General features: G+C 43.6%; 1 protein-coding gene across 1 annotated transcript in view; it reads left to right on the top strand.

The window, feature by feature from the left end:
- Positions 1–25,951, top strand: part of MAN2C1 (mannosidase alpha class 2C member 1) — a 290,720-nt gene that overhangs the window by 128,394 nt on the left and 136,375 nt on the right. Inside the window, exons 10-18 of the mRNA XM_069222163.1 lie at positions 2,129–2,245; positions 8,414–8,509; positions 8,883–9,028; positions 9,509–9,632; positions 11,854–11,975; positions 19,738–19,823; positions 23,430–23,600; positions 24,211–24,293; positions 24,900–24,994. Of these exons, the coding sequence (XP_069078264.1) occupies positions 2,129–2,245; positions 8,414–8,509; positions 8,883–9,028; positions 9,509–9,632; positions 11,854–11,975; positions 19,738–19,823; positions 23,430–23,600; positions 24,211–24,293; positions 24,900–24,994 (1,040 nt within the window). The remainder of the gene's footprint in view (positions 1–2,128; positions 2,246–8,413; positions 8,510–8,882; positions 9,029–9,508; positions 9,633–11,853; positions 11,976–19,737; positions 19,824–23,429; positions 23,601–24,210; positions 24,294–24,899; positions 24,995–25,951) is intronic.

Below are 25,951 nucleotides of genomic sequence, written 5' to 3'. Positions count from 1 at the left end.
ACTTAACGCCTTTAGTCTTTGCCTGTTTGGACAGTTTATTATGAATGGCACAAACATCCTCTTTGTCACTAATAAGATCAACAGTGCTGTTCTGACTAGCTAAAACTTTGGAAGTATTTATGGACCTTTCAATCCCTTTGGCCTAAACCAACACTTCATCCAAGGTTGGATTACAACATGACAGAAGTCTTTCTTGAATCTTTTTGTGAAAACAATGAAACACAAACTTATCCCTAATATAAATATCCATATTTGCACCAAATTCACATTTAGCTGCTAAGACTCTCAGATTAGCGATATACTCCTCAATTGATTCATCACTCATTTGTTTGCGCATGGCAAAATTAAACCTTTCTAGTAGTACATCAGAGTCTCCAGAATAATGCTTTGCCATACGTTCTTTTGCTTCAATATAGCAGTTCCATAATGCGTCGCCTGCAGCAGGAGATGAAATAGCTGGTAGATTATCAAATATTCTATGAGCTGCAATTCCAAGATGGTTAAATAATAAAGCCTTCTTTCTGTTAGGAGAAAAATCCACAGCATCAATGACTGCCAGATAGTTTTCAAAAATGCGGATCCATTCAGCCCATTTAATGTCAGGTTTACCTGCTTTCTGTAGAAATACTGGTGGTTGTACAATATTTTGATTGGATGCCATTATAAATTTGAAAAAAAATAAAATAAACAAATGTATATATAACAATGTAATATAAAATAATAGAACACAGTAGCCAAGGCAAAGCCTGAAGAACCACGTAGGGGTGCGTGCACCAACACAAAGAATCCGTTTTTCAAAAAGACGCTAGCAGCTCCAGCTTAAACAAAGCTACGTCTTTAAAGAATCACAAGAAATCCGTTACCAATGGCAACAACAAAACATTCCTGCGTAGCGCGGTGAGTCGTGAGTAAACAATCACCAAGGTAACTTTAAAAGCGTCTCCGCATGACGTGTGTAGAGCACGAGGATTGCATCACCATAGTAACCATGGCCTTCACAGTAACGTAAAGCGTAAGGCCTGTCCAATTAACGAAAATAATGTGCCCCTCCTACTCACACCTTCCAGCGTAGCCAATAGCTTCGCAAGTCTCTTCTTGGAGATTTCCCTTTTTTTCAGCAAAGATGAAAAGACGCCGGAACACCAGACACCAAAAGGCAGCAACTTCCTGATGGTTCCCGTTTTTTTTTTTTTTTTGCGAGCCCCACTCCTGGTACCAAATATGTAGCAGGACACTTGGAAACAAACGAAACCGGAGTCTCAAAATAAGTTGGTGCGTTTATTTCATCGTAAAAAAGGGACCCACGCACGTAGCTGCTTCTCCGTCCCAAGTCTGGAATAACGGCCGACTCGGACTCGAGCCCACCGCACTCCAGAACCCAGAGGGTAAGCCAATGAAACAAACATTCCATTGAAGCCACGCGCGTGAGTGAAAACATACAAGAAGAAATTACATATACATATTACAACTTTGCATGTGCACGGGTTATCTACTGACACTGATCCTGAGCATGTCAGCTCTCACCATCAGTCCTAGCTGCCCTCTCACATGCTTAGTTCCTCTTCTCATGCACATTTGTTTGGGCGCATGTTCCAGCACTCCCGAGCTGACAGAGGCTCTTTCTTGAATTTCACTCCTGTTAGCTGTACATCGGCGGTTAAAGAGGTAAACAACTCTACCCTTGCGAGTGCAAAGTGAGTTATTCACCTGCAAGAGTACAGGGTCTGCAATGCACCTATAAGAATGCAGTGTGCAGCATATTAAAACCAGAGTCATTGGCTTGACAGTGATTTTTTCTTTTGCTTATCCAGCACAGGACATCCAGCCTTGTGCACTTCAAAGAGCAGCCATTTGACAGATTTGCACATAAGAATCAGTTTGTAAACCTCAGAAGATATTTGCCTTACTGCGTAATGCAAGTTTACAAATGTTAAATGCAATACGTTGTCATTGTATTTTGTACGCTTTTGGTAGCTTCAGTAAAAAAAGTTTGAAATTGAAAAAGCTGAAAACGTGGTCTTTAAAATTTGAGTTCTGATTTTTATAATGTATTTGTATGTATTTAATTGCTTTCTGATTCTTACAGAGTTACATTTCTCTCTGTTCTATATCCTCATTGCTATTCTAGTTCTGGTTGCCGGACACTTTTGGATACTCTGCTCAGCTCCCTCAGCTGATGAGAGGATGTGGGATTCAGAGATTCCTCACCCAGAAGCTAAGCTGGAGCCTAGTGAACACTTTTCCAGTGAGTTGTACCATGTAGCATAATTCTTGCCAACAGTGAGACATCCACCGAATGTCTTAAATTTTGATTGTGCCATAGAATGCTATCAATAGCTGTGAGCTGTGAAATGAATGCACTTGTTTTCGCAATGCACACATATCACGCAGTCACTCGGGAAACCCTTCTAACCCATCGGTCTTTTACCCACCATGCCACCTCAAATTAGACCAAACCATATGCAAATCAGCCATATGCATAATGCTAGGTCCAAACTGAGGTGGCATGGTGGGTAAAAAAATGATGGGTTGGAATGCTTACTTAAGTGATTGATAGTCGTCAGACTCGTTGCAAGCATTTCTACCATCACTACCTGGATGATTGTTTGTAAATTGGCACATGTAAGGAATTTAGTGAAGGTTATCATCACAAATATTTTGGGGAATGTATTTATTAGGTTTGACAAGATTATTTAAAAATAGTTGTGTTCTGTTTATCTTTAGCTCTGATAAAGTTGAAGGCATAACGTTGGCGAGCAGCTCAAAGAATATAATTAAAAAGACCCAAGATAGGAAATTGTTGTGAGTTATTAATTACACTCTGTTCAAGGGATTTTTCAATAACACTGCTATTATTGGCTATTGAAGGCTGTGTAGTGGCCACCTTTCCCTTTATAGCACCAAAGTTTGAATGAGATACACGCAGATGGACTTCTAATGTAATAGTAGGTGTGCACTGAACACTAATACCCAGCCCCTGAGTGATGCATTATTTGTTTGATGTAATGCAGTAATTGGCCAAGGGTATGCCCATATGTGGATTCTGTGCTACTGGAACCAAGCTACACCAGACAGAAGATCATCCCCAGTCAGGGTGAAATTGATCTTGGGTTGTGGTTCCAGTCTAGGGAGGACCTGGCCTGGCAGCTTGGGCTAGACTATTCCTGTTGGTGCAGGGTCAAGCATGATTTGTCTATGGCCGTGTCCAAACAGAAGTGGCATGGTGGGCAAAAGAATGATGGGAATGGAAATCTTCCCTTAGCAAGTAGTTAGACATATTGCATGCATTCCTCCCATCACCTTCTGTGTATTTGATGTAATGCCCTAAGTGGCCGAGAGTATGCTCAGGAGTGGGTCCTAGGCTCGCTGTGCCACTGGAACCAAGCTACAGCTGACTGAAGAGCCCCAGCCGGAGTGTTGCATGTTATGGTTGTGGTATGTGTTATGGTTCATGGAGGACCTGACCTGGCAGTTTGGGCTAGACTGTTCCTCTTGGAGCAGGGTCAGGTCTGGTTTGCGTATGGCTAGGTCTGAACTGAGGTGGCATGCTTTGCAAAAGAACAATGTTTTGGAAAGCTAACCTTAGGGATTGCAAGTGGTTAGACTTATTGCAAGCATTCCTTCCATCACCTTTTGTGTGTACAATGTAAGTACTGTTAGAGGGATTTGCTTACCTTGGGCATGGGCAGGCTGAGACAGAGGGACTCCTCTCAGAATGGAAGGATTTACTTTTCTCCTCTCATACCAACAAGATGCAGGCTATGCCTAGCAAAGTGCAGAAATACTTTTCTATACTTGCACCAATTGGGTTTGCTTCCATGCTGCCACTGCACAGCAGCATTAAGGTAAACCTAAAAAAATACATTTTTCAACTGTGAAGCTATCTCAGTAATTTAACACTTCCAAGCCCACCCAACAGCTTTTTCAAATGCTAATATCTAAAAAAATACTGAACTGATTTACACCAACCCAGCAAAAGGCACATAGCTGTGTAAAATTCGACTCTCATACCACGTTTGATGTAATTAGATTCAGCAGTTTTTGCTGTATCAGAGATCAAAATTTCTTATGGGAGCTGTTGGACTTGGCCCTTTTTTGCAGGGTTACCCCAAACATTTTGCCTGCCCCCCTCCCCTCCTATTTTTCAGACATCCTTTCTTTGGTTTTAGGACTCTGGTCACTTTACCACTGGTAACTAGTAATAAAGTGCATGTGATCTGTCCCCTAAACATGACATGAGTGGTTTACACCTGTATGGCATATTTGATTTACTTGTAAGATCCTTTTAAAGTGGTATACCATGCATCCAGGCCCTGTAAATTAAATGCACTAGTGGGCCTGCAGCACTGATTGTGCCACTCATAGAAGTAGCCTTTCAAACCTGTCTGCAGCCCGCCACTGCAGAGCCTGTGTGCGCAGTTTACTGCCACTTTGACTTGGCATTTACAATTATTTGCCAAAGTTTACCACACAAAGTTCAGTCCTAAGGTAGGCCCTAGGTAGCCCTATGAGCAAGGTGCTGTGTTAGTAGAATGTAGGAAATGCACTTTTATGTTTTGCATGTCCTGTTAGTGACAAACATCCTGTTTCGTTTTCACTACTGTTAGGCGTGCTCCTCTCATAGGTTAGCATTGGGAATTCCATTGTACCCTTTTAAGTGGTAATTCCTGATCAGGAAGTGTAGAAAGCTGGCTGTTATATAGTATACCAAAATGAGGTATACTGTGCAAAGAGTCCATGGGTTCCCTTATGTGTGGACAGGGGCTTGCTCTGGCAATCCCAAGGTGCTCTTTTAGGGTGTAGGGTGGTCAAGCAGCCTAAGGCTTATCAGAGAGGAGTGTTAGACATCGGCTTTAGGCCCAGAATCAATAAATGACACACACAAATCAATAAGGAGATCCACATCAATTTACAAAAATAAGCATCTTTATATATATATATTTAGGCACTAGAATGAATACAATCAGGTAAGTACGTTTTGCAGAAGAAATTCTTACAGGTTTGCAACTTGTCGAAGCTGCAATGTTAACCTATGAAGGAAAAACATATGTGGCAAACAGGGACTCAGCAGTGACTTACAGGACCAATCTTCCAGACTTTAGGAGAGTATGGAGCAAGGTCCAAGGCCACACCGAGAGGTCACCCGAGTAGGCTCTGGGGCATCCGGGTGTAGAAGTGTGTTACGGTGTCGGGTGTTCTATTCGCTTCAATGGTGAACAGTCCGGTCACAAAGAGATGGTTAGCTGGGACTGGGGGGCCATTCTGGGTGAACCCGCAGGGCGGGTTGGGGGAGGGCCCAGTTCTTGAGCTGTTAGGGGACGTGGGGCCCACTTTTGTTCCTCTTCTCCTGTGCAGAGGTGTCCTGAGGCATCAGGTTTCTGCACCTGGGCACTTGCGGTCGAGGGGGCCTGCAGAAATAGGCTGCAGGTGGTGGCTGAGAGTCCAGTCTTGCTGAAACCAAGAGTGGATTTAGCTCCAGAGGTTCTCAGGACTCTGTGGGCACTGTTGACTCCCTCAGACTTGGGATGTGGGGCTCGGTTGCAAAGGTGCTTTGAGGTGTCGGGTTGCAGTGGTCAGAGACTTGCTCTGGGTCTTGGTGACCTGGTGAAGAGGGGAACAGGGCAGTGGCCTTGTGGATCCTGATGTTCCACAACAGTAGGTCTGCTTTGGTGCTATTGGGTTCCAGATTGGACCACCAGCAAGTCTTGGTTGCGGCAAGGGATCCAGTACTTCAGGTGTAGGTGCAGGGAGCCTCCAAGAAGGGTCAGCGTCTCTGGACTTCAGTGAAGTGGCAGGGTGACCTCCTTGGCTCCAAACGGTCTTCTCGTGACTCACTGATCCCTAGCAGGGCCCGATGGTCAACGGGGCAGAGAACCACACTTTTGCAAAGGATGTCTGCAAATGCAGGGAAGCAGCTCCTCTATTCCAAGGGTGATCTTTACCGGATTGCTGAGGACCTGGCCAGCCCGCCAAGGTTTTTGGGGCGGGTGTCCAACTCTTGTTGAAGGTGGTCCAGTGGTGGTCGAAGCACAAGCAGCCTGGTGTGGTTTTGTACCAATCTTTGGTGCAGGTCTTCAGTTCCTACTCTCTTCTGTCCTTCTTTCTTCCTCAATTCCCAGTAATCAAAGTCTTGACTTGGTCTGCTTTCCTGGTGTCAGGGGGGTGGGTGCTAAATACTAAATTTAGGGGCATTAAGGGGAATGTACAGTAGTAAGCAATGGGCTACTTACCATTGGGGTCACTACACCCCCTATAGGACCACTTACTGTGGGGAGTAGGCATCATCCTGCCCCAGAATTCCCAATTCCAACGCACACAAGATGGTAGAATTTCTAACTTTGTGTTCATTTCATGCTGCTCCCCTCTAGGGGTGTGTCCAGCTTGCAAGTGCAACATGCCTCCTGATTATTTAATTTCCCGCCTGTCCTGGTGCCAGATGGGCCTCAGGGCATCACCTCCCCCCAGCTTGGGGAAGGGTGACAGTTAGATACCGAAGGCAGCAGGATCTTTTGAAGTGCCAGGCCTTGGTAGGCAGACCGCCTAGCCATTTGTTGACAGAGGTGATAACACCTCCTGACAGAGCAGGCATTGTCTCTGACCTCAGAGAGCAAGTCCTCTCACCTCCAGGGGGTCAGAAACTCATCTGTGGTGCTAGGCTGGTCAAAACCAGTCAGCCCGCACATCAGAGGGCTAGTAGATTTCAGGGTGCACCTCTAAGATGCCCCCTGGGTGCATGTCTTAATAAATCCAATACTGGCATCAGCATGAATTTATGAAGACGAGGTGTTTGATACCAAACACCACTATTTTCTGTGCAGCCATCATGTAGCTGGGTCACTTGTGTTGACCAGTGCTCAGTAAATATTTTAGGATGGCTGCCCTGTCCCTTGCAATATCTAGCAATAGCACTAGACATCACAGGTTTATGCAGACGTGCCCTCACATGTATTATAATGCACCCTGCTGTAAGGCTCTCCAGGCCTGCTTTAGAAATGGCTTGCAAATAGTACATACACTGACTTTGACATGGCATACAATGAGTGTGCCATTTTGTGTTTTCACTCAGGGTCTGCACCATTAGAAGGCGGTCTGCGAAGGCAGGCTGAGTGCAATTTGTGTGTGGATTCCTGCAGGTGGCATAGGGTATGCTGCAGCCCTTAGGGACCCTCTTTAGTACCCATGCCTTGGATACTAGGGGTAACACTTACTATGGACTTAACAGTGGTGCCAAAGTCCAATGCCAATTGTAAACAATTACACATACTTTACTTTTAAGGAAGGGGCACTGGCACTGAGTTCTGATTAGCAGACCTCAGTGCACTGTGAGAATCAAAAATCTGCATCTAGCAGTTCTAAAAAGGGGCAAAAAGTGAGGGGCATCTGCAAAGAAGCCCAGTTTCCTACAGTAAGTGTTTTTATAATAAAACAAAATCAGGGAATTAAGGGGAAGTAAGGTGTTACATGTTTTTAGGGTTTAGGGATGGGCAGGGCTGCAGGGTTGTAAGGATTTTTAAAGCTTAGGAATCGATAAGGATAGGGGCAGTATGGGGGTTTTGAGGTTCAGCGGTGGGTATGGGTTATGTGTGTTAGTAAGGGTTTTTAGGGTTCAGGGATGGGTAAGGGTAGGGTGATATTAATGGGGTTTTAATGTTAAGGGGTGGGTAAGAGTGCATGGTAGTAATGGCTTTTCAGGGTTCGGGAATTATTAAGAGCAGGGGTATTAAGGGAAAATAGGTTTTTAGGGTTCTCGGATGAGTAAGGGTACAGGGTAGTAAGGAGTCCTAAGGATAGTGAGATTTAGAGAGTGGTTTAGATGGATGAAAACAAAAAAATATATATATATATCAGTTGTTACTATGAACAATGCATGGAAAAAAGCCAAATTTGTAATGTGACAATTTGTGAAGATGCAGCATGCTCATTTACATTTGTGATAAATGCATGCATGATAGCAACTTATATTAATAAGAGTGGGTAGGATGAGTAAACAAGAACATGTGACTGGGATAGGTTTATAAAACGTGCTCTGGCTAGCAGAGTATGAGCCTGCAATTTGGAGCCTTTGCAGTGTCTGGGGCTGTGCACCCTAGGACATGTACAGTGCTATTTTCAGTGGGGATCTCTTATATCCATCACTTTGACACTGGCTTAGAGGGTTATTTAATTGTTTGTGGAGGTCTGTAGATACTCTAATGGTACAGGTAAGAGCCATATTAAGGAGGACACTGCCTTTTATCCTTCTTCTTGTGTCAATAAACTGTGTAGTAAGTAAGATTAGAATCTATTTTGTTCAAAGCTGCAAAATATAAATGTGTAGAATACAACTTATTTATCATTATTTATAATTATTAGTCATTATTTATAGGGAACCGACTCCTATTTGAGTTGCTTTTACTTCTTTCTTTTTTTTCAGCATCATACTTTCTTTTGGGAGGGCATTGACGGCTCAAGGGTACTTACCCATTTTCCTCCCGGGAACTCCTATGAAATGAAGATTCAGGTAGAGGAGGTAAGGAAGGTACCACTCATATCTTCCAGTGATGGGTTACAGAAACACTGAAGAAAGACTATTGCAACCTGTTTGTTTTTTTACCCAGGGCCTTACATTGTCCTTGAAAAAGAAACCTATTTGATCAATTCCTATCAGAATTATGAAGAGACTTGGCTTAGCATTTGGAACTGATGCAATTTTTCTTTATACAAATTCCTCAGTTCACTATGTGTATTTCTTATTTTTTAAACGTATTTAATTTATTTCATCACAAAGAGTCTGTCAGGCAGATCTTCATTAAATATGTTTTTGTTGTGGGCCATATTATCGTTACAGTTGCTCTCTGACTCACTCTTCATTTTCTGACTCTGCTTCTAATTGTTCCCCACAGATGCTAGGGACACTGAAGAATAACCGAGACAAAGGACGTGTGAACCACAGTGCTGCTCTTTTTGGGTTTGGAGATGGCGGAGGGGGCCCCACACAGAAAATGTTAGACAGGCTAAAGAGAATGAGGGATACCGATGGGCTGCCCAGGTCAGACATGAAATCTGCACTCCCTCCTCTACTCAGAACCTTACAGATCACTCGTACTTTAGCAAGTGTTAATTGCATCCTTTTGGCCAGTTTGCTTCTCATCAGTCTTCTTCTTTCCTTGTATAAAGTCTTCTTAAGGTCCTACCCCATCTTTCCTTACATAGCGCCAACTTTCTGGTATCCTATATCATTTTCCTTCATAATAGGCACCCTCGTGCCTAACAGCCTCCCTTCTCACACACACAGCCCATGCCTTATATAGAGCATGCTTTTGTTCTGCCCACTCTGTAGTCATATTTGTCCCACTCCCCTGTCAACTCATTCTTCGAGCCTTCCCTCCTTGTCCTAGCTCTCAATTTCATATGATGACATCTTCCTTCTACCAGAATCCCATTCTCTGACTTTTATCAAATGACTTTTGTTTCTTGATCTGCCTAGCAGATCGACACGTTTCTCATTGTGTCTCTTTATCTTCCACAGAGTGCGCATATCTACACCTAACCACTTCTTCACCGAGCTGGAGAAGGATGTGTCGCAACTCTGCACCTGGATAGGAGAACTCTTCCTTGAGCTGCATAATGGCACATACACTACTCAAGCAAAGGTACGCACCATTGAAAAGTGTGCATTTGTGAGCATGAAAGAGATTATGTAGTAGATGTGAGGTGGTGAGTTGCAGTTTTGTGAATTGAAGGTGTTTGGAAAGCAGTAGGTAGAGGTGTGGACGTCAAGAATACAAAGAAATCTGTGATTGAAATGAAAATGCTTAAAGTCCAGCACTTAAATATTTTAAGTATGAACTGGAAAATCTCATTCACAATAGATAAAGGGCATCTCTTGCTTAAATACTTTATACTACTGTAACTGCTTATTTCGTGCATCCCCAAAGAGTAGCACACTAGACTAGGCAAACCACCCTAGAGAGTAAAGGAGTTTGAGAAGCCTTAAGGGGTAGATAACGCTCACCTAACTAGATTATTCACATAATATATATTCTTTAGAACATATGATTTGGGCAGTTGAGTAAATAACTTAAGTAGAGTATGATATAATCTGTACTATGCATATAGTAAGTCTAGGTGTCCTAGTGCAGAAAGAAACATTTTAAGATAAATGTTTTTCTTGAGTCAGCACAGAGAGGGACTTAGAGCACTTAAAGGCCCAGCATACATGCTCCACGAGATGCTATGCAGTACAAAAGGTATGCAGTTCCTAGAAAGGGAGAAAAAAAGGGAGAAAAAGAATGGGAAGTAAATCTAGACTGGGGTTGAACAATGCAACAGATCGGGATAGCTGATTGCTCAGAAGCAAGAACCGTCACATACCCAGGTGGGTATCATGCTTCATCATGTGGCAGCTCCTTGTTGGGCCGGCACTGCAGTGCACAATGGGTCCACCAAGGGGCCTCTTTGCCAGAGGTCTTTCGACCATGAGATTCCAGTATGAAAGTGTAGGATGGAGGTGCTGCAGGTGTAGATTGGTGTACTATGAATAATATTACACAGGGTTTTAGTTTTTCGGTCATGAAGGATTGCCCTATTCAATAACAACATTTGAGGCAAGAAACATGTTGATCTTTACACATACTAATTTATGAGCTGCATGGGACCATTACCTTCACATTCAGCCACCCACTGCTTTTTAATCTTGATAGCCAACTCATTAAATCTTATTTGATATCTCTTTGCTATATTTAATCCACTGTTCACATTACACCAATCTACACCTAGAGCACCTCCACCCTACACTTCACATCAGCATATCGTGCTCAAAAGACCTCTAGCAAAGACCCCATTGATGGGCCCGTTTGGCACTGCAGCTTTGGCCCAACGAGGAGCAGCCCGACGATGAAGCTCGACACCCACCTGGGTGTGAGGGCTCTTGCTTCTCAGCAATCAGATCTCCCGATCTGATGCCTCACTTCCCGCGGTATAGATTTTCTTCCCCTTCTTTTTCTCCTTTTCTAGAAACTGCATAACTTTTGTATTAAGTAGTTTCTTTCTAGGATAAGGGGTGTGTTTATGACTAGCTTCCTTACACTGTCTAACCCCCTGAACTTACATAGCCTCAATGCTTGCATTCTACAGCTATCACATTTTTTCTGTAGATGATGAAAATATGCTGACTCCCGTACAATACTGCATCCGCAAATAATATACAGTTGTAGTCTCTCTTGATTTTTCATAACTTTAATCTTCCTGGTCCTAGCCCACACAAATTCAATATTTAAGGTCTGTAGTCTGGTTTGTGTATGCTGTTACTGTTTTCTAGTCACTCGGTTTATATTCAAAGCCAGTTTTTACTTGTCATGGCTCTGATAGGGGCTGCTGGAATCTGCTCAAGACAGCATAAATGAGTACAATAATGCAGCGGTTTGAAAATGGGAATCTGACTCACTGCCTTCCCTTGGGAATTTTTGTTTGTTTAACATTGTAGAGATGTTTTTAAACAGCCTCTCACAAAGTCAGGGAGCCAGGAATAGACCCTTCTCCTTCAACAGAACAATCAAGCAATCCAGAGCTTCCTTACAAAATCCAGGAGCCGATCATCAGCCTTCCACATAGTAGCTTTTGAAAGAGCTCTAAACTCCCACAGATAATTTAGATACATGCCTTCAACAGAAACATTATATGCATTTTAGTAGCCCACACTGACAGGAATTCCAAACCAACTTCTTGATTCCCACTTGGCATTCAGAGACACATACTTTGCCTCTCATGGGGAAATCATGGATTAAATCCCATCTTCTCACACATAAGCCAACAAATTTGAAATCATGACGTAGACATACTTGATAAAATGTTTTTTGTTTATGCCTACAACAGATTAAGAAAGGGAACAGGGAGTGCGAGCGGATCCTGCATGATGCTGAAGTAATTAGCTGTTTTGCTCTGTGTCAGCAACACATGTTCCAGTATCCCTCTACCAGACTTCAGCAACTGTGGAGGTAAGCCCTTTATTCTGTCAGAAATGTTTGGTGAAATTGAAGAAAGCTGCCTGGATCCTCATCCTTTTCTTAGTTGGAGTTTTTATTGGTCATCTGACCGTGCTGCCTCAGCCTCGCATAGTTACCTCCTCACATGTTAGAGCTTAGGAATGAATCAATAGTTTTGAGAGTTTAGGTCACAATTGGTGGATTTTGGGCCCTTTTATCTCAAGTCCCATCACCTTCCCCTGATAATTGTGGGTTCCTTCAGGTGAGTGTGATATTGGTTATACCTTCTGGAAGGGATATAAATGTTACTCTGTTTCGATCTCAGTCAGACTGAAATCACTACATCATAGCTGCACGAAATATCACTACAATTACATTAGCACTGCACTTCTGCAGTCAGATCCTTGTAGTCATGAGCCTTTTTTAGATTGTTTTTCACAGAGAACATCTCCCATAACCCATCTCAAAGGTGACATCTCTACCACTACAAAATATCCCTTTCCACCCTATAGCCTACAGATGAATGAACCAGGATGCTCACTTATTTTTTTCCAGTTCCTTTTGTCTTCCCAGCCCTCTCCTGTGGGGAAACGAGATGGCAGCTGGCTGCATGGCAGAAAATGTTTTTGTTCGGTTGGTGGGTCCTGGTAGTCATTTTCTCACATGTATTTTTCCTGGCACCATGCGGCATTCTCTGGCACAGTAAACTTGACAGCTGTGTTTTACTTGTAGGACACCGCACATCATTGCAGTCACACATCCTAAAGTATTTTAAGCTCCCCTCTTGCAAGTCAATGTCGCATTCGGAACTGTCTATGTGTGTAGGGACAGAGATTTATGTTAGGTGTTATAGTCAGCCCATTGTAGAAGACTCTTACTTCTGTGACTACTAATGGTAGGTTAATTGTTGGTTAAATGTTGAAAGTTTATGGAAATATGCTCCTAAGACAACTTGACCTGCAGCACACTTGTTTGCAGGTCTTAGGACTTTATGGACCCCATCCTAGTCACCTTCCCAGAAACCAACTCATACACCACATTTGACCAGATTTCCAGAACACTTTTCTCTTCACTTTTCCATACCTCTTCTGGACAGATAACTTTAGCACTGTCACAAAGCACCTCCCAAGATGACATATTGCACTCTCTCAGTAGCACCAACTCCCAGAGTTCAGAAATGTTTAGCATAGAAATGGTAACAATCCTCACCTATCATTGTAGGAAACTGCCTCTAATAACTATCACAAAGCGTCTTCTCTGCAAAAAGACCCATGTGCTCCAAACTCTACCTCCTTGTAAGCTTTATAGATTATTCTCATGTGATAATATTTCACTTTTCTAGAACCAATAACAAAGCACAACAATCCAGTAACAAACTATTATCCGTGATAAACGCACCAAAATCCAAAGTGACGTTCTTTAGAGTAAACACATCATTTCAAGCATATTGTCAACCCCACATTGAAGATCTATAAACAAATTTCTCCAACGATTGCCAAATAGCATAGCATCTGCATACTATGATTTCCAGTCCTCAATACTGCTTAAACGAATTAAACACTACTAGATGATTCTCAATGGCTGAGTGTACTGATACTCATTCCACGTTTCAATTATATTTGACTGGGGAATTAGAACACAACACAAAGCAGAATGCTTCTTGAGGCTAACAACTGTATCAAATAACATATAACTGACAATATGTTTTTGTGTGCTGTTAGATTCTCCACTGCCTTCACCCTCTCCTCCAGCCTTCCAATATTTTTTGTCCCTAAGTGGTCCAGAACACCACAACAAGAGTAAACTGCCTCGCTGTTAGTGTGTGTTTCACCAACCAATTCATCTCTGCAAAGGCTCATAAATACCTCAACGCCATATTACATCCTTACATCTGTAGCTGCACTCTACACTCAGATACAAAACTTTCTTCAGATTTCAGAAACCTGTTGCATCTCAGAGGGAGGTCAGTGGTTTGCTTGCATATTACCTCCTTGTTAAATGCACTCTTTGTGACCATCTGCTATAAAGCTAAGCACCTATCCTTCATAACACTCAAGGTGTCTAATCCATCCATCATACTCCCAACAGAAAGCATCAGTTCCTTTGTTTCCATGACTTTAGACATGGACCCAAAGCTTCCTTCATTTCACAGAGCCTGCTTTTTGTCAGATATTTCTTTTCTCCAATTTTCAATAGTGTGCAAGGGATGTCATCCCTAAGGTGTCAGGTTTCAAGCCCTGTAATGACCGCTGCAAACAGTTGTCTATGACGGATCCCCACTAAGTTTGCCTGTGTTGTCTGGGGTCGAGCCATGACTCCAATTCCTGCATATACTGGGCTTCGATAAACCCAAAGGCCATCAGGGAACGAAGGGCAAAACTCATCAAGCATAAGAAGACATAGCGCCGTAATCGATCCAAGGCCCGCTCCAAGTCAAAGCTTTCCTTCGTGCCATTCCCACTCCCCTGATGAAGCATGTGGGCAGCACCAGCAGTCTTCGCCCACCTGCAGAGCCTATTCTGAAGATGGTTCCGGCACTACCCAAGCGTAGGGAAATGCCTATTTTTGTATGGTCACCCCCAAGTTTTTCGACTGATGCTGTTGGTTTTTCGATTCTGAGAGTGCTCTGAGACATGCTAATCATATCTCAGTGCCCTGACCCTAAAGTGTATCTCGAATAGGCTGTACCCAGTTAAAAACTTGCCTGTAGGTCCCTAGTATATGATACTCTGATATCCAGAGCATGCAAGTTAGAGAGGTACCCCTGGGCTTGAAGCACTGGTTGTTCCACCGCGTAGGCTCCTCAAGTAAAACAAATCCCCTCCCCAGTCTGCCATGCTGACTGGCAGCGCAGTTGTGCACTGCTAGCCCTATTTTGCCATTGAAAGCAATGGCAAAGCCACTACCTCCCCTGTACATTTCTGTAAGTCACGCCTCCGCAGGCCTACAGAGTCCTAAGGCAGGGTGCAACATATGGCATTGGCAGGACAGGCATTTTACATGTCCAAACAGTAAACACACAAAACTACAGTTTTTACTGTGGAAATCTTGGTTACCCAATTGGCGAGTGCAGGATTACACACTGACCCCTAAGCAGCGCTAACCCCTGAACAGTGTGACCAAAATTCGGCACTCTGAGTCATCAAACAACTCATTACATGTAGCCTGGCTTGTATTTCAGGTCGAAATTAATGTAACTTGTTGCAGTGTGCCGCTTTTACAAAGCTGTCATTTTGTTGCTGTTTTAAAACTCATGTGCCTTTCTGGGCACTCATGGAGCCTGTTCCACAGGACAGCGTTCTGACCCCCAGGGAGAGACGTGCCAATGACTCCTAGGAAGGAGAACAATGAGGAATTGCAGGCCAGCCCCAAAAGGCAGGCTTCAAAGGAGAAGCCGCCTTTGAAGGGCAGATGTGTAACACTAAGGAGTAAGGCTAACCCTTTGTGTAGGCAGATAGGCTAAGATGGGGAACAGAAATGGGAAACCAGTTACCGAACTGATTTCCCCAGTGGCGTGTAGCCCTCAGAGAGAGACACCCCAGGGGTGAGCTAGTGAGGTCTGAACAGTGAGAGAAGGTGCTCGCCATCTTGAGAGTAGGCAGAATGGTGCATCCTGGGATAGCCAGATCTCACATTCCACAGGAAGTGGTCACCAGGTGGGAGGAAACCTGGTAACCCATTTGCTACCAATCACACCCTGCCCTGAGAGCATTTTCCGAGCCTAAAGAGGGCACCCCTGGCACCCAGACCTTAGGTTGTCTGGAAGAAGGAAGATGCCCTGCTTCAGGAGTGACCAGCAAAGAGAGGATGCACCAAAGAGGACTGCACCTGCTGCACCTGGTGGTTGGTGCTCAAAGGAGAAGCTGTCTGCAGAGCCCAGCAAAGCCAAGAGACTGCAAGGACCAGCATATTGGCCTCCTGTCACAGCAGAGGGACACAACAGCTGAAGAAGGCTGCAGAGGCACATTTGTAGCCTAGCGTCTTCAAGTCGCTATCTCAACCACCATGCAGCTCCAACGACCAAGCACAGAAGCACAGAGTTGCACTTGAGTTCACTGAGCCCGGAGTGCTGTTGGAGAGCTGCTGGGACCCATAAAAGGCTGGTTATCAACCAAGGAAGAAGTGGCCTGTGACCGCGACATTGGGCGACTGGTAGTCCAGAGGCAACTGGACTTTGGACAGATGGGAAAGGGCTTTTTGGGATGTTGACCCTGCAACCAGGACACCCTCACCATCTTCATGGACCGAGGAATCCCTGACAAATGTAGATATCGGCTTCTGGCTTCCGGCGATGTTCCCAGTTCCCAGTCTTATGGAGCTAAGGGCCATCCACTTGGTCCTGAAAGCCTTCCTGCCATCAATCAAAGGGAGGCTGGTGAAGGTGCTCACAGACAACACTGCTGTTATGTGGTACTGCAAAAAGGGCAGGGTGGGGTCATGGGCCCTGTGCCAGGAGGCCTTTCGTTTCTGGAAGTGGCTGAACCACCAAGGAATCTTCCTGGTGGTGAAACACCTGACAGTATCTTTGTGTGCCAGGGCGGACAAGCTCAATTGTTGGCGCATAGCTATCACAAGTGGCAGCTACTCCCAAAGGTGCAGCAGGGTCTCTGCCGCAAATGAGGAAAACCTGTTTGGCACTGTTGAGAACGTGCAATGTGGGTACATCTGCGCATTGGACTTTTCAAGGCGTATCTCGCCTTGAGCCTTGTTCCGTCTGGATTGGAACTCAGGGCTCCCGTATGTCTTCCCGCCAATACCAGCCTTGCTCCGAGTTCTCAAGAAGATCAGGACAGACCAGGCCCAAGTCGTCCTAGTGCCTCTGAATTGGGCACGGAAAGCTTGAAATCCAGAACTCCTGGGATTGAGCATTTGTCCTCTGATGGGGCTGTCCCTACGGGAGGACCTGTTGTCACAGTGACACAGCAGGGTTCTGCAACCGGACCTTTGCAACCTCCACCTTCATGCACAGAGATTGAGCAGCGACAGCTGAACACCTTTGCTCCCCATTGATCATGATCGATATCGTCTTGGCAACCAGATATCCCTCGACGAAAACTTTATGCACTGTCTTTGGGACAATTTTGAGATTTGGTGCACCACTCGGGAAGTTGACCTCTCCAGGCTAAATTGTCTGAAGTTTTGTTATTCTGTCTCTAGCCTAGCAAGCCCTTGCTCTGGGCACAATTAAAGGTTATCTTTAGGCCCTCTTATGGTTGCCTGATCAGCCCTCCTTATATAAATCACCATTTGTAATGCAATTTCTGAGAATGCTTCAACACTTTTCCCCCCTTCTCCCGTTGTCATGCCCCAATGGGACCATAATCGTGTCCTTACTTACTTAACATGTACATTCAAGCTGCTCTACAGATGTCCTTTACATCTTCTAACCATTAAAACTGTGTTTCTTATTTTCCATCATCTCTGCACGGTGTGTGAGTGAGCTTCAGGCTTAGTGTGTTCATCCACCATGCTCCGCCTTCTTCTCCAATGAGCTGGTTTTGCAAACTAGATCCTTCTTTCTACCGAAAGTTGTAATGCCATTCTACATTTGTCAAACCGCCAACCTGCCTGTCTGTGAAGAAGTGTACCATCTTGCACTGGATTATGCTCTGCATTAAGAATTACTACGCACTTGCGAAGAAGCAGCCTCCAAACGGTTTGCAGTTCCACTCCACCATGACCAGAGCTGTTACCACTGCGTTACCACGCAAAGTCCCTGTCCTAGATGTTTGCCAAGCAACTATGTGGGTGTCCCTCCATACGTTCACAAAGCACTACTGTCTGGACATCAGGTTCACTGACATGGGTGTTTTGTCCTCTCTGCCAGCAGAACTTTCTGGTTTGAGTCCACTCACAAATCCACCTCCAAATAGGCACTGCTTTGGTATCTTATTCGCATGATGAGGAGTCTCCGACTAGAAGTCTCTATCATAAGAACAAGTTAGTTACCTTCGGTAGCGCCCTTATTGGTAGAGACTGTATCTGACCACAGGTGACTAGTCTCTACCTCTTAATAAGATCCCAATCTAGTAATCTACACAAAGATATACCAGTTAACTTTTGGGGCTCCTCTTCTGGAGGAATGGACAGTCTTGAAAGCAACTGACACCAGCACACGGGAGTGGTGCCTTTATACGTCCCCCAATGTCACTTCCGAAGTGGAACGGCATCAGTGCATAGCCGCAGTGCACTACCTTCCCGTACACAGAGGTGCTGTGAGGTAGAGAAAGTCTCTACCAAAAAGAGTTTTATCCAAGGTAAGTAACTTGTTCTTTAACAGCATCATTCATCTGGTCATTGTGTGCCGCACACATCAAAATGACACCTGACTATTCACTTTGGTTAGGTTTGTTCTTGGACTGCAGCAGTGGGGACTCAGGAATACATCAAATGTAACTGGTCATCAATAGTAAAGTTATTTTATATAAATGTTGAATGTAATGAATGATAATGTAGTGCGTTCATGAGCTTATGCAACAATTTTTTTTTTAGAAAGTAGTACATCCTACTATGAATAACAGCTGTTACTGTTACCAATTTAATGGCACTCAATTTATCCATCGCTGAAGGATGGAAGACTAAGATGGCTTTGCCGGAATTTTATCTCCTCATTGGCATATCAATCTGATATCAGTGTTGATTGTTTAACTCACTGATCAATCTTGCCAGCGTAGCCAAAGGCAGTTATAGGTGCTCTGCAGAACTCGCAATTGGGTATGGAAGATCAATCCTGCACACCTCCATGGGTGGTTTTGCACATCTGTGCAAGCAGAAAGACGTCTGGCTTTGACTTTATTTTGATTGCACTACGAACAAAGCATGTGTAGTGCGATGCCATTTTGGCTAAGACAACTTGAGGAAAAAACACTGCTATCCCAGTTAGCCTATAGTTAGGCTGCTGTTAAGGGCATCTGTTGTCTCTTTAACGCTTCCACTCCTGTCGCTCACACAAATTTAATCACCTGAAATACACCTCACCTCAAGCAACGTTTCTGGCATGTAATTCAGATCAGACACACAAATGACTTGCATATGTACAGTTTTCTTTTTTTTCTTGCAAGACAGAAAAGACTTATAAGGTCATATAGACTATTTCAGGTGGCGCATAAGGTCAGCAAAGGCTTTGCCTCCATCCTCCTGCCTAAGCACATCCACTGTATTAAAAGATTCCTCTTTAACAAGCAGGATTTATGTAATGAAAGTCCATCCACTGATGTCAGATGAACTCTCATTACTGTTGGATGCCAGGCGGGCCGCCATGTTGATTTGGCCCTCTTCTCATTGTCTGGGGTTATTGGTGCAAAGCAACATACAAATGTCTCTGACATTCAGTGAGTTTTCTTCCTGCACAGAAGAAATATTAGAACATTTTCCTTCCCTTAACCAAGGCATGGCAGTCAGTAATGATCAGGGCTGAGCAAGCACCACTGTGTCCTGGCAGCCCAGTGACCGGATGGGGAACCACCCATTAACTGTGTTGTGCCTGCTACACTAAACTCAAAACTTAAACTAGCCAACTGAAAATGCTTAGTTAGTTTCTTTTCGTTTGTGGTTTCAAAGATCACAAAGATACATAACACAATCTAAAGAGTACAGCAGATCTTGTTGACTGTACCAGATTGGTCCTTCCGGCAATCTACCCTGCTTCACTTTCCTGGTAGAGGAATACTCTAGTTATACTTTTAATGTCCTACACGCTCCCACTGAGGAGTGCCAATGAACACGTTTCACCAGCTCTTTATTCATCTTCTGTTTCCTCTCCTCATGATTATAGGTTACTTCTCCTGAATCAATTTCATGATGTGGTTCCGGGAAGCTGCATTCAGCTCGTGGTTGAAGATGCCTTGCGATACTATGAAGGTGAGAACGATCTGCCCTACCTCAGGCTGGTATATGTGATCAGTGGCCAATAAAGAAGTACAAAAATACACGCATCGGCTGTATTCTCTTGTTAATTATTTAAGGACTAAGATTAACCTTACTTGAAAAATACACTGACATCTTCTCAATGATTGCAAAGGTTTGTAGCAGTTAATCATATACCAGGATGAATTTTGTAGCTGACATATAGGGGCAGTGCGAGCCCTAATTTATTTATATGTGAACATGTTTTGTTTGACCATGTTACTCTTTACCTGCAAAAGTCTGTAGTCATTCATTTGCTTCAAATCACTGATAACCATCAATCGACCTCATCACATCACAGAAACTATCCTGCTTGATTATACGAACAAATGTTAGTGGGCACAGCTTGGAGAATATTTGCTTCATTAGTTTTACTGGACATTTTGGAAAACTAATAAATAATTGTTGCTGATGTAGGTGACCAGGGTTATGGGTAACTATAATGGCTATTTTATGTTCTTCCAGGAAGAAAGAAACAAATAAGTTACATTCTGTCTATTTGTGTTTAGAAAATTCACATTCCTCAGCAGAATCTTTAAGTGCCTGACACAAACGCTGGCATTGCTCATCAGAGGTCAACAAGTATAGTTCATGAACAACGTGTAAGGAGACAGGCTTTTTTCAGGTTTACCCCAACTTTTTGACCCATTTTGACTACTAGGTGCTGGTGTAACGGTTCTGAAATGCCCTCAACCCTGTTAAACAGGACCTGGTGTATGTGCTCTGATCCATAAAATGGTGCGTTTTTGATTAGCTGGTCCCCAAATGGTATAGCCTAACTTACTTGTAAGTCTGTAGTATATGGTACCACGAGTATCAAGGGCTTGTAAGTTGGAGTGTCCCCCGGGTCTGCAGCTCTTGTTGTGCCACCCTGAGTGGGACAAGGTAATAAAGAGCTCCCAGTCTACCTCTGCAGACTGGAAGGGCAATTTAAAACTGCTAACTAAACGTTACCATTTAAAGTACTGGCAAAGCCCAAACCTCGCTTTTTAATCTATGTAAGTCACCTCTATGACAGGCCTAACGTGCCCCAAGGCAGGGTGCTGTATGTTAGAAATTGGAACATGTACTTTTTCATGTTCCAGCATTAAAAACACTAAATTGTCATACTTACTGTGGAAATGCTAGTGTTCCCTTTGGCAAGCAGAGAGTTACAAGCTTGCACCCAGCCCTGCTAACTTCTGAATTAAACTACTAAGACTTGAAATGTTTGGTGGCGAAAGAATCAGTGCATTAAATATGACCTAATGGCTAAATCAAATTTAATGTCACTGGTGGGAAAAGTGCAACTTTAGAAGTTGCCACTTTAGTCGCCCAAGGTTTTCACTGCCCATTTACTGATGTGCATGGGGCTTGTTCTGAAGACAGCTTTATGCCCTCCTTGGGAGGCATTCTAACAACTCCCAGGAAAGGACACAATAGGAGCCTGCATTGGAGAGATGTTTTACCTTCCTCCTTCAGGAAGCCACATGGGTGTTAGCCCAAAAGACAAGCTTCAAAGGAGAAGCTGCCTTTGAAGGGCAAATGGATAACACTTGGTAGAGAGGCTGCCTCATCACTTAGGCAGGCAGGCTGGCACTGGGGACAGGAGAGTAGAAATCATTTGTCAAACCATTTTTTCCAGGGATGTGTAGCCCCTTGGTAGCCACAACTCTGGGGTGGGCTAGAGAGCTCTGAGTGTTGAGAGAGGGGTCTCCCCATCTTGGGAGTGGGCAGAATGGTGCATCGTGGGTTAGCAAGATACCACACTCCCCAGAAAGTGGTGATTAGGAGAGAAGGAAACTGGTAACCCATTGGCTACCAACTGCATCCTACCCTGATGGCATTTTCTGAAGATAAATAGGGCAACCCTAGCACACAGAACTCAGATCTCGGCCGACTTTGAAGACGGACCAAAAAAGTACTGCCCTGCTGCACTGAGGGACCAGCAAAGAGAGGCTGCATTGATGAGGACTGCACCTGGTTGCTAGCGAAGAGGACAGTGCCTGCTGTGTCCTGTTCAGGGAGAAGCTGTCTCCAGAAGCCAGTTGAGCCAAGAGAATTTCAAGGGCCAGCTGATTGGCCTCCTGTTCGCAGCACAGGGACGCATCAGCTGAAGAAGCCTTCTGGGGCAAGTTGGTAGTCCAAAGTCTTCAAGTCACTACCACGTCCGCCGTGCAGCACCAAGGACCGAGACCCAACATACAGAGTTGCACCCTATTTTGCTGAGCCCGGGAGTGCTGTCAGAGAGTTGCAAGGATCCTCAGAAGGAAAGTTATAGACCCAGGAAAGATTCAACTGTGTCCTTGACAATGGGTGAGTGAAAGTCCAGTGCAACTGGACTTCGGCCAGACTAGGGAGGGCTTCCTGGGACGTCTATCCTGCAACTAGGACTACCTCACCATCTTCACTTACCGAGGAATTCCTGCAGGAAGATTCCTGTTGAATTTGTCACATTCAAAGCATCCTTAGAGAATTGTCAGCATCCTTCATCCCTTGCATCATGACCACTCCATAAGTATCTATTGCAGCATGGATAAGGTACCTGGAACTTTTGAAGGACTGCTTCTCCTGTGAAGGTAACTGTTCTTGAGGACCTTGGTGGTCCCCCACAGTAGCTCCCTACTTGAGTTGGTCGCTCCGAAAAACTGTAGCCAACGGCATTGACACTTGCCTGAGTTTTCTGTTTCTAATTATCCAATTCGTTGACTTTGCCAAGGCTAGTTAGGGGTTGAGTGAAATTGCACTGATTCATTATTTCTTGTAAAATCCTCTATCTCCGAACCTTCCAGTGGATCTTTTTCGTTCTAGTGTCTAAATTGTTGTAAAATAAAACCTCTTTTTTTCTTTTTTTTATAAATTGATGTTGGATTTCTTGTGTATTTTGTCGATTTCTTCTTCAGTTGTTTTCGTGTTGTTTAAATGCTTAACACTTGTTCCTCTATGTAAGCCTTGCTGTTCAGTGCCACAGCTACTCAGGATTAAGCTGAGGGCTTGACAGACAAAACCCAAGGGTCATGATGGGGATGATAAGTGTATTGCAAGGCGAGGTTGCACTCCCACACCAAATAATACACCCTATTTCCTTGATAATTAGATATTGGCGCAACAGGGTCAAGAATGGGGTATGTACACTGATCATGATTGCTCTATGCATCTTTTTGAGCAGGTGTGGCTCTTATAAGTGGCTCTCGCTTCCTCATTTCTGGGGTGATGTGGCGCTAGGTAGCACAATCTATCAGCATGTCAAGAGACCTGTTAGGTTTCTCTGGATGTTGTTCGGCACATGGGGTTATTACAAAAGGTGAAAAATCCGTGTTTCTGTAGATTATCTCCTCAAGGAGCCTTACCAGATTTAAGTAACATATTCTTTAATGCAATAAGGCTGGACATTTTAGTCTTAGTGCTTATTGGTATGACAAGGGCAGACATGTTAAGATTGGAATTGCTAACGGTGCTCCAAGTGGGAAATGTGGCAGGTTCTGGTACATTAGAATTCGGAAGACTCATTCTAGGTCTCTCAAATGTTGATGGTACAAGTAGGCAAATGTGATTATAACTTACATTTACATTTCTGTGCAGATATTCGAAATGGAGCTGCTCAGCTCCTAAGTGAGGCTCTACAAGCTCTGCTATGTGATTTACACTCAGCTCAACCTGCACTCAATAAAGGTGTTATTGCTTTTAACACAATGTCCTGGGAGCGAACAGAAGTGGTGTCCTTGGATGAATCTGGAGGAGGGACTAGCCTAGGTATGACTACTTACTCACTTCTTCTGATTAAGACTTGTACTCACGAGGTGGCACCTGTTACTTTAGGCACCACTAAGTACTGCTAACACGTTTGCCTGCTTCACTATGTTCTTTGAACATTTGAAGTTTGTTTGTGAACAATGAAGGATAGTATCTTTGTTACTAATAAAGAAGAGATTGTAATAGTTTACAAACATGTCAGCCAATAAGAGCTGAATTTAAAATAAATGACATTTGAGTGAGCATGCTAATACAAAAATACAAATCAGTATTTGTGAAATAAATATATGCTTATATATTCTTTTAATAGTGAGATAAGTTATTTCCAAAAGTACTGTCATGCTCAGTTAAGGCAAACGTTTTCATAAAGGGAATATTGATTCCCAAATTTAACAGATCTCTTTGGAAATAAGAGACAGCATACGTGCAATTGGTGCAGTTTCTTTTTTATTCTTTAATCGTATTAACTTTGGCTGGCATTGGCTTCTTGTCTGATCTTCTGAAACGTACTTTTATGTGTAATCCAGATTGTGGCAATCATTAACTATGTTCTATATGTGGATGCCATAAAGCAGACAATCTGTCTATAATCTCTCTCTGTTCATTGCAGTCCTAGTGACAGTGCCAAGCATGGGCTATACGTCCTTGACGTCATCCCTCCGCCCATCACATTCTGTAACAGTCATCAGGCAGGTGAGTGACAGACAAAGGCATTTCTCTTCCACCTTGCTGGATTAAGAGACTTTAATCATCACTACCAACATCTGCACACTGATAAAGTTTTCGCCAACAACAGAATGTTGTTTGAGCTGGTATCTTTCTGCAAAGACCCATTCCAATGACCGAGTGAAAGCAATTTTTTCTGAAATGGCTGAAAATGGCGAGGAGCCACAAAATGCTATTGACATTTCCAATTGTGCTTAAGCTTCTAGATTCTGTTCTTTTGCTTCTTTATATGTGCATCTAAGAGGCACTTTAGAGACGCAATATCATTGCTCAATAACCATAAGATAATATCTAGTGTGAATTTTAAAACTTTGGTAGAAGATGCTGAGGGTTATGGTTCTTTGGCTCTAAGGTACAATTTCACACTCATTATGAGTTAAAAAGTGATCCAATTTCATTTTTTATGGCGTGGAACTTGAATTGATGATGGGCGAATGCTCATCAGAGCCATTAATGTTGACTCGTAAGGAGTAAGGTATATGAAGTACATTTGTGTGTGATATGTATGTTTTATCTGCTTAATAGTGAACAGAGCAAATTTCACATTTACGTCTGTTATCTGCTTGTCTCTAGTCTGACTCTTCCATAATTATGGAGAACGGAATCATCAGAGTTCATGTCGACACAATTGGCCGATTAAAGTCTCTCCGGTTGCTGCCTTCTGATAGGTAAGGGGAGCTTTTCTGACACAGTGCCTGCAGAGAAATAAGGGAAAGCAAACTAAGAGCACTTTTTCTGTTGTTGTTATCTTAATATATTGGGAACAGCATTCTGTTTGCATAAGTTCCTTAAGCAGCAACCTTAGTGGTCACAAATCTTCACCCATTTAATCAGTTCCAGTTAGTTACGGTTGGTTCATTTGAGAAGAAGCTAAGATGTAGCTACATTTTATTTTATTGTTGCTGACATGGTTTACTCTGAAAAGATAAAGCATCTTTGCCACCAATGGAAACCTCTTTGATTTAATAAATTAAGGTATTTTTATGTTCTTACAGTATTCCTTTGATGATAATATGCATCTATTCATACTTTGCCACTGAGGCTGATTCCAGTACTATTTCCATCTTTGGAAAGACCTTGCTCTATGCTTTGTCAATAGATCTGTAATGGAGTGAGGCAGACTTGAGAAGAAGCTGCATGTTGATCGGTAACCGTAGTCTACTCTGAGTGCTTGAACTATGACCCATCAACGACTGAGAGTGTCTCTTAGAGGTGAAATGCATTTAGAGCCAAGCCTTGAGACAATGTAGGCACTGGAAGGCAGCTGCTCTACCCTAACATGTGTGTCTCTTGTTGGCATTGTGGGGTGATACTGATATTTTGAGCTATGCCTGGGTAAAGGGCTTACTTTGTGTTAACTCCATGGGACAGACACATTCGTTCAAGGAATGTTGGGCAGGGTTTCTCTTTACAGCCCAGTAAGCCTTTCTTTATGCTGCACTTAGTATGCCTTGATGAAAGCCTTTGTAACCCACGCAAACATGACACATGGGTGAGCCTACTTGCTGTAACAGTTAATGGATAGTTGGAATATGGGGATGGTGGTGTGAATGCGGGATTGAGAAGGCAAAAGGTAGATGGGACTTCTAGAGAACTCCTAGAGGCTGGCTTCATGTAGAAGTTGA

This window comes from Pleurodeles waltl, chromosome 3_1, assembly GCF_031143425.1.
Source record: "Pleurodeles waltl isolate 20211129_DDA chromosome 3_1, aPleWal1.hap1.20221129, whole genome shotgun sequence".
In the NCBI taxonomy this organism is placed as follows: domain Eukaryota; kingdom Metazoa; phylum Chordata; class Amphibia; order Caudata; family Salamandridae; genus Pleurodeles; species Pleurodeles waltl.
The sequence above is the reverse complement of the archived record's forward strand: the minus strand, read 5'-3'. Positions and strand labels throughout refer to the sequence as shown.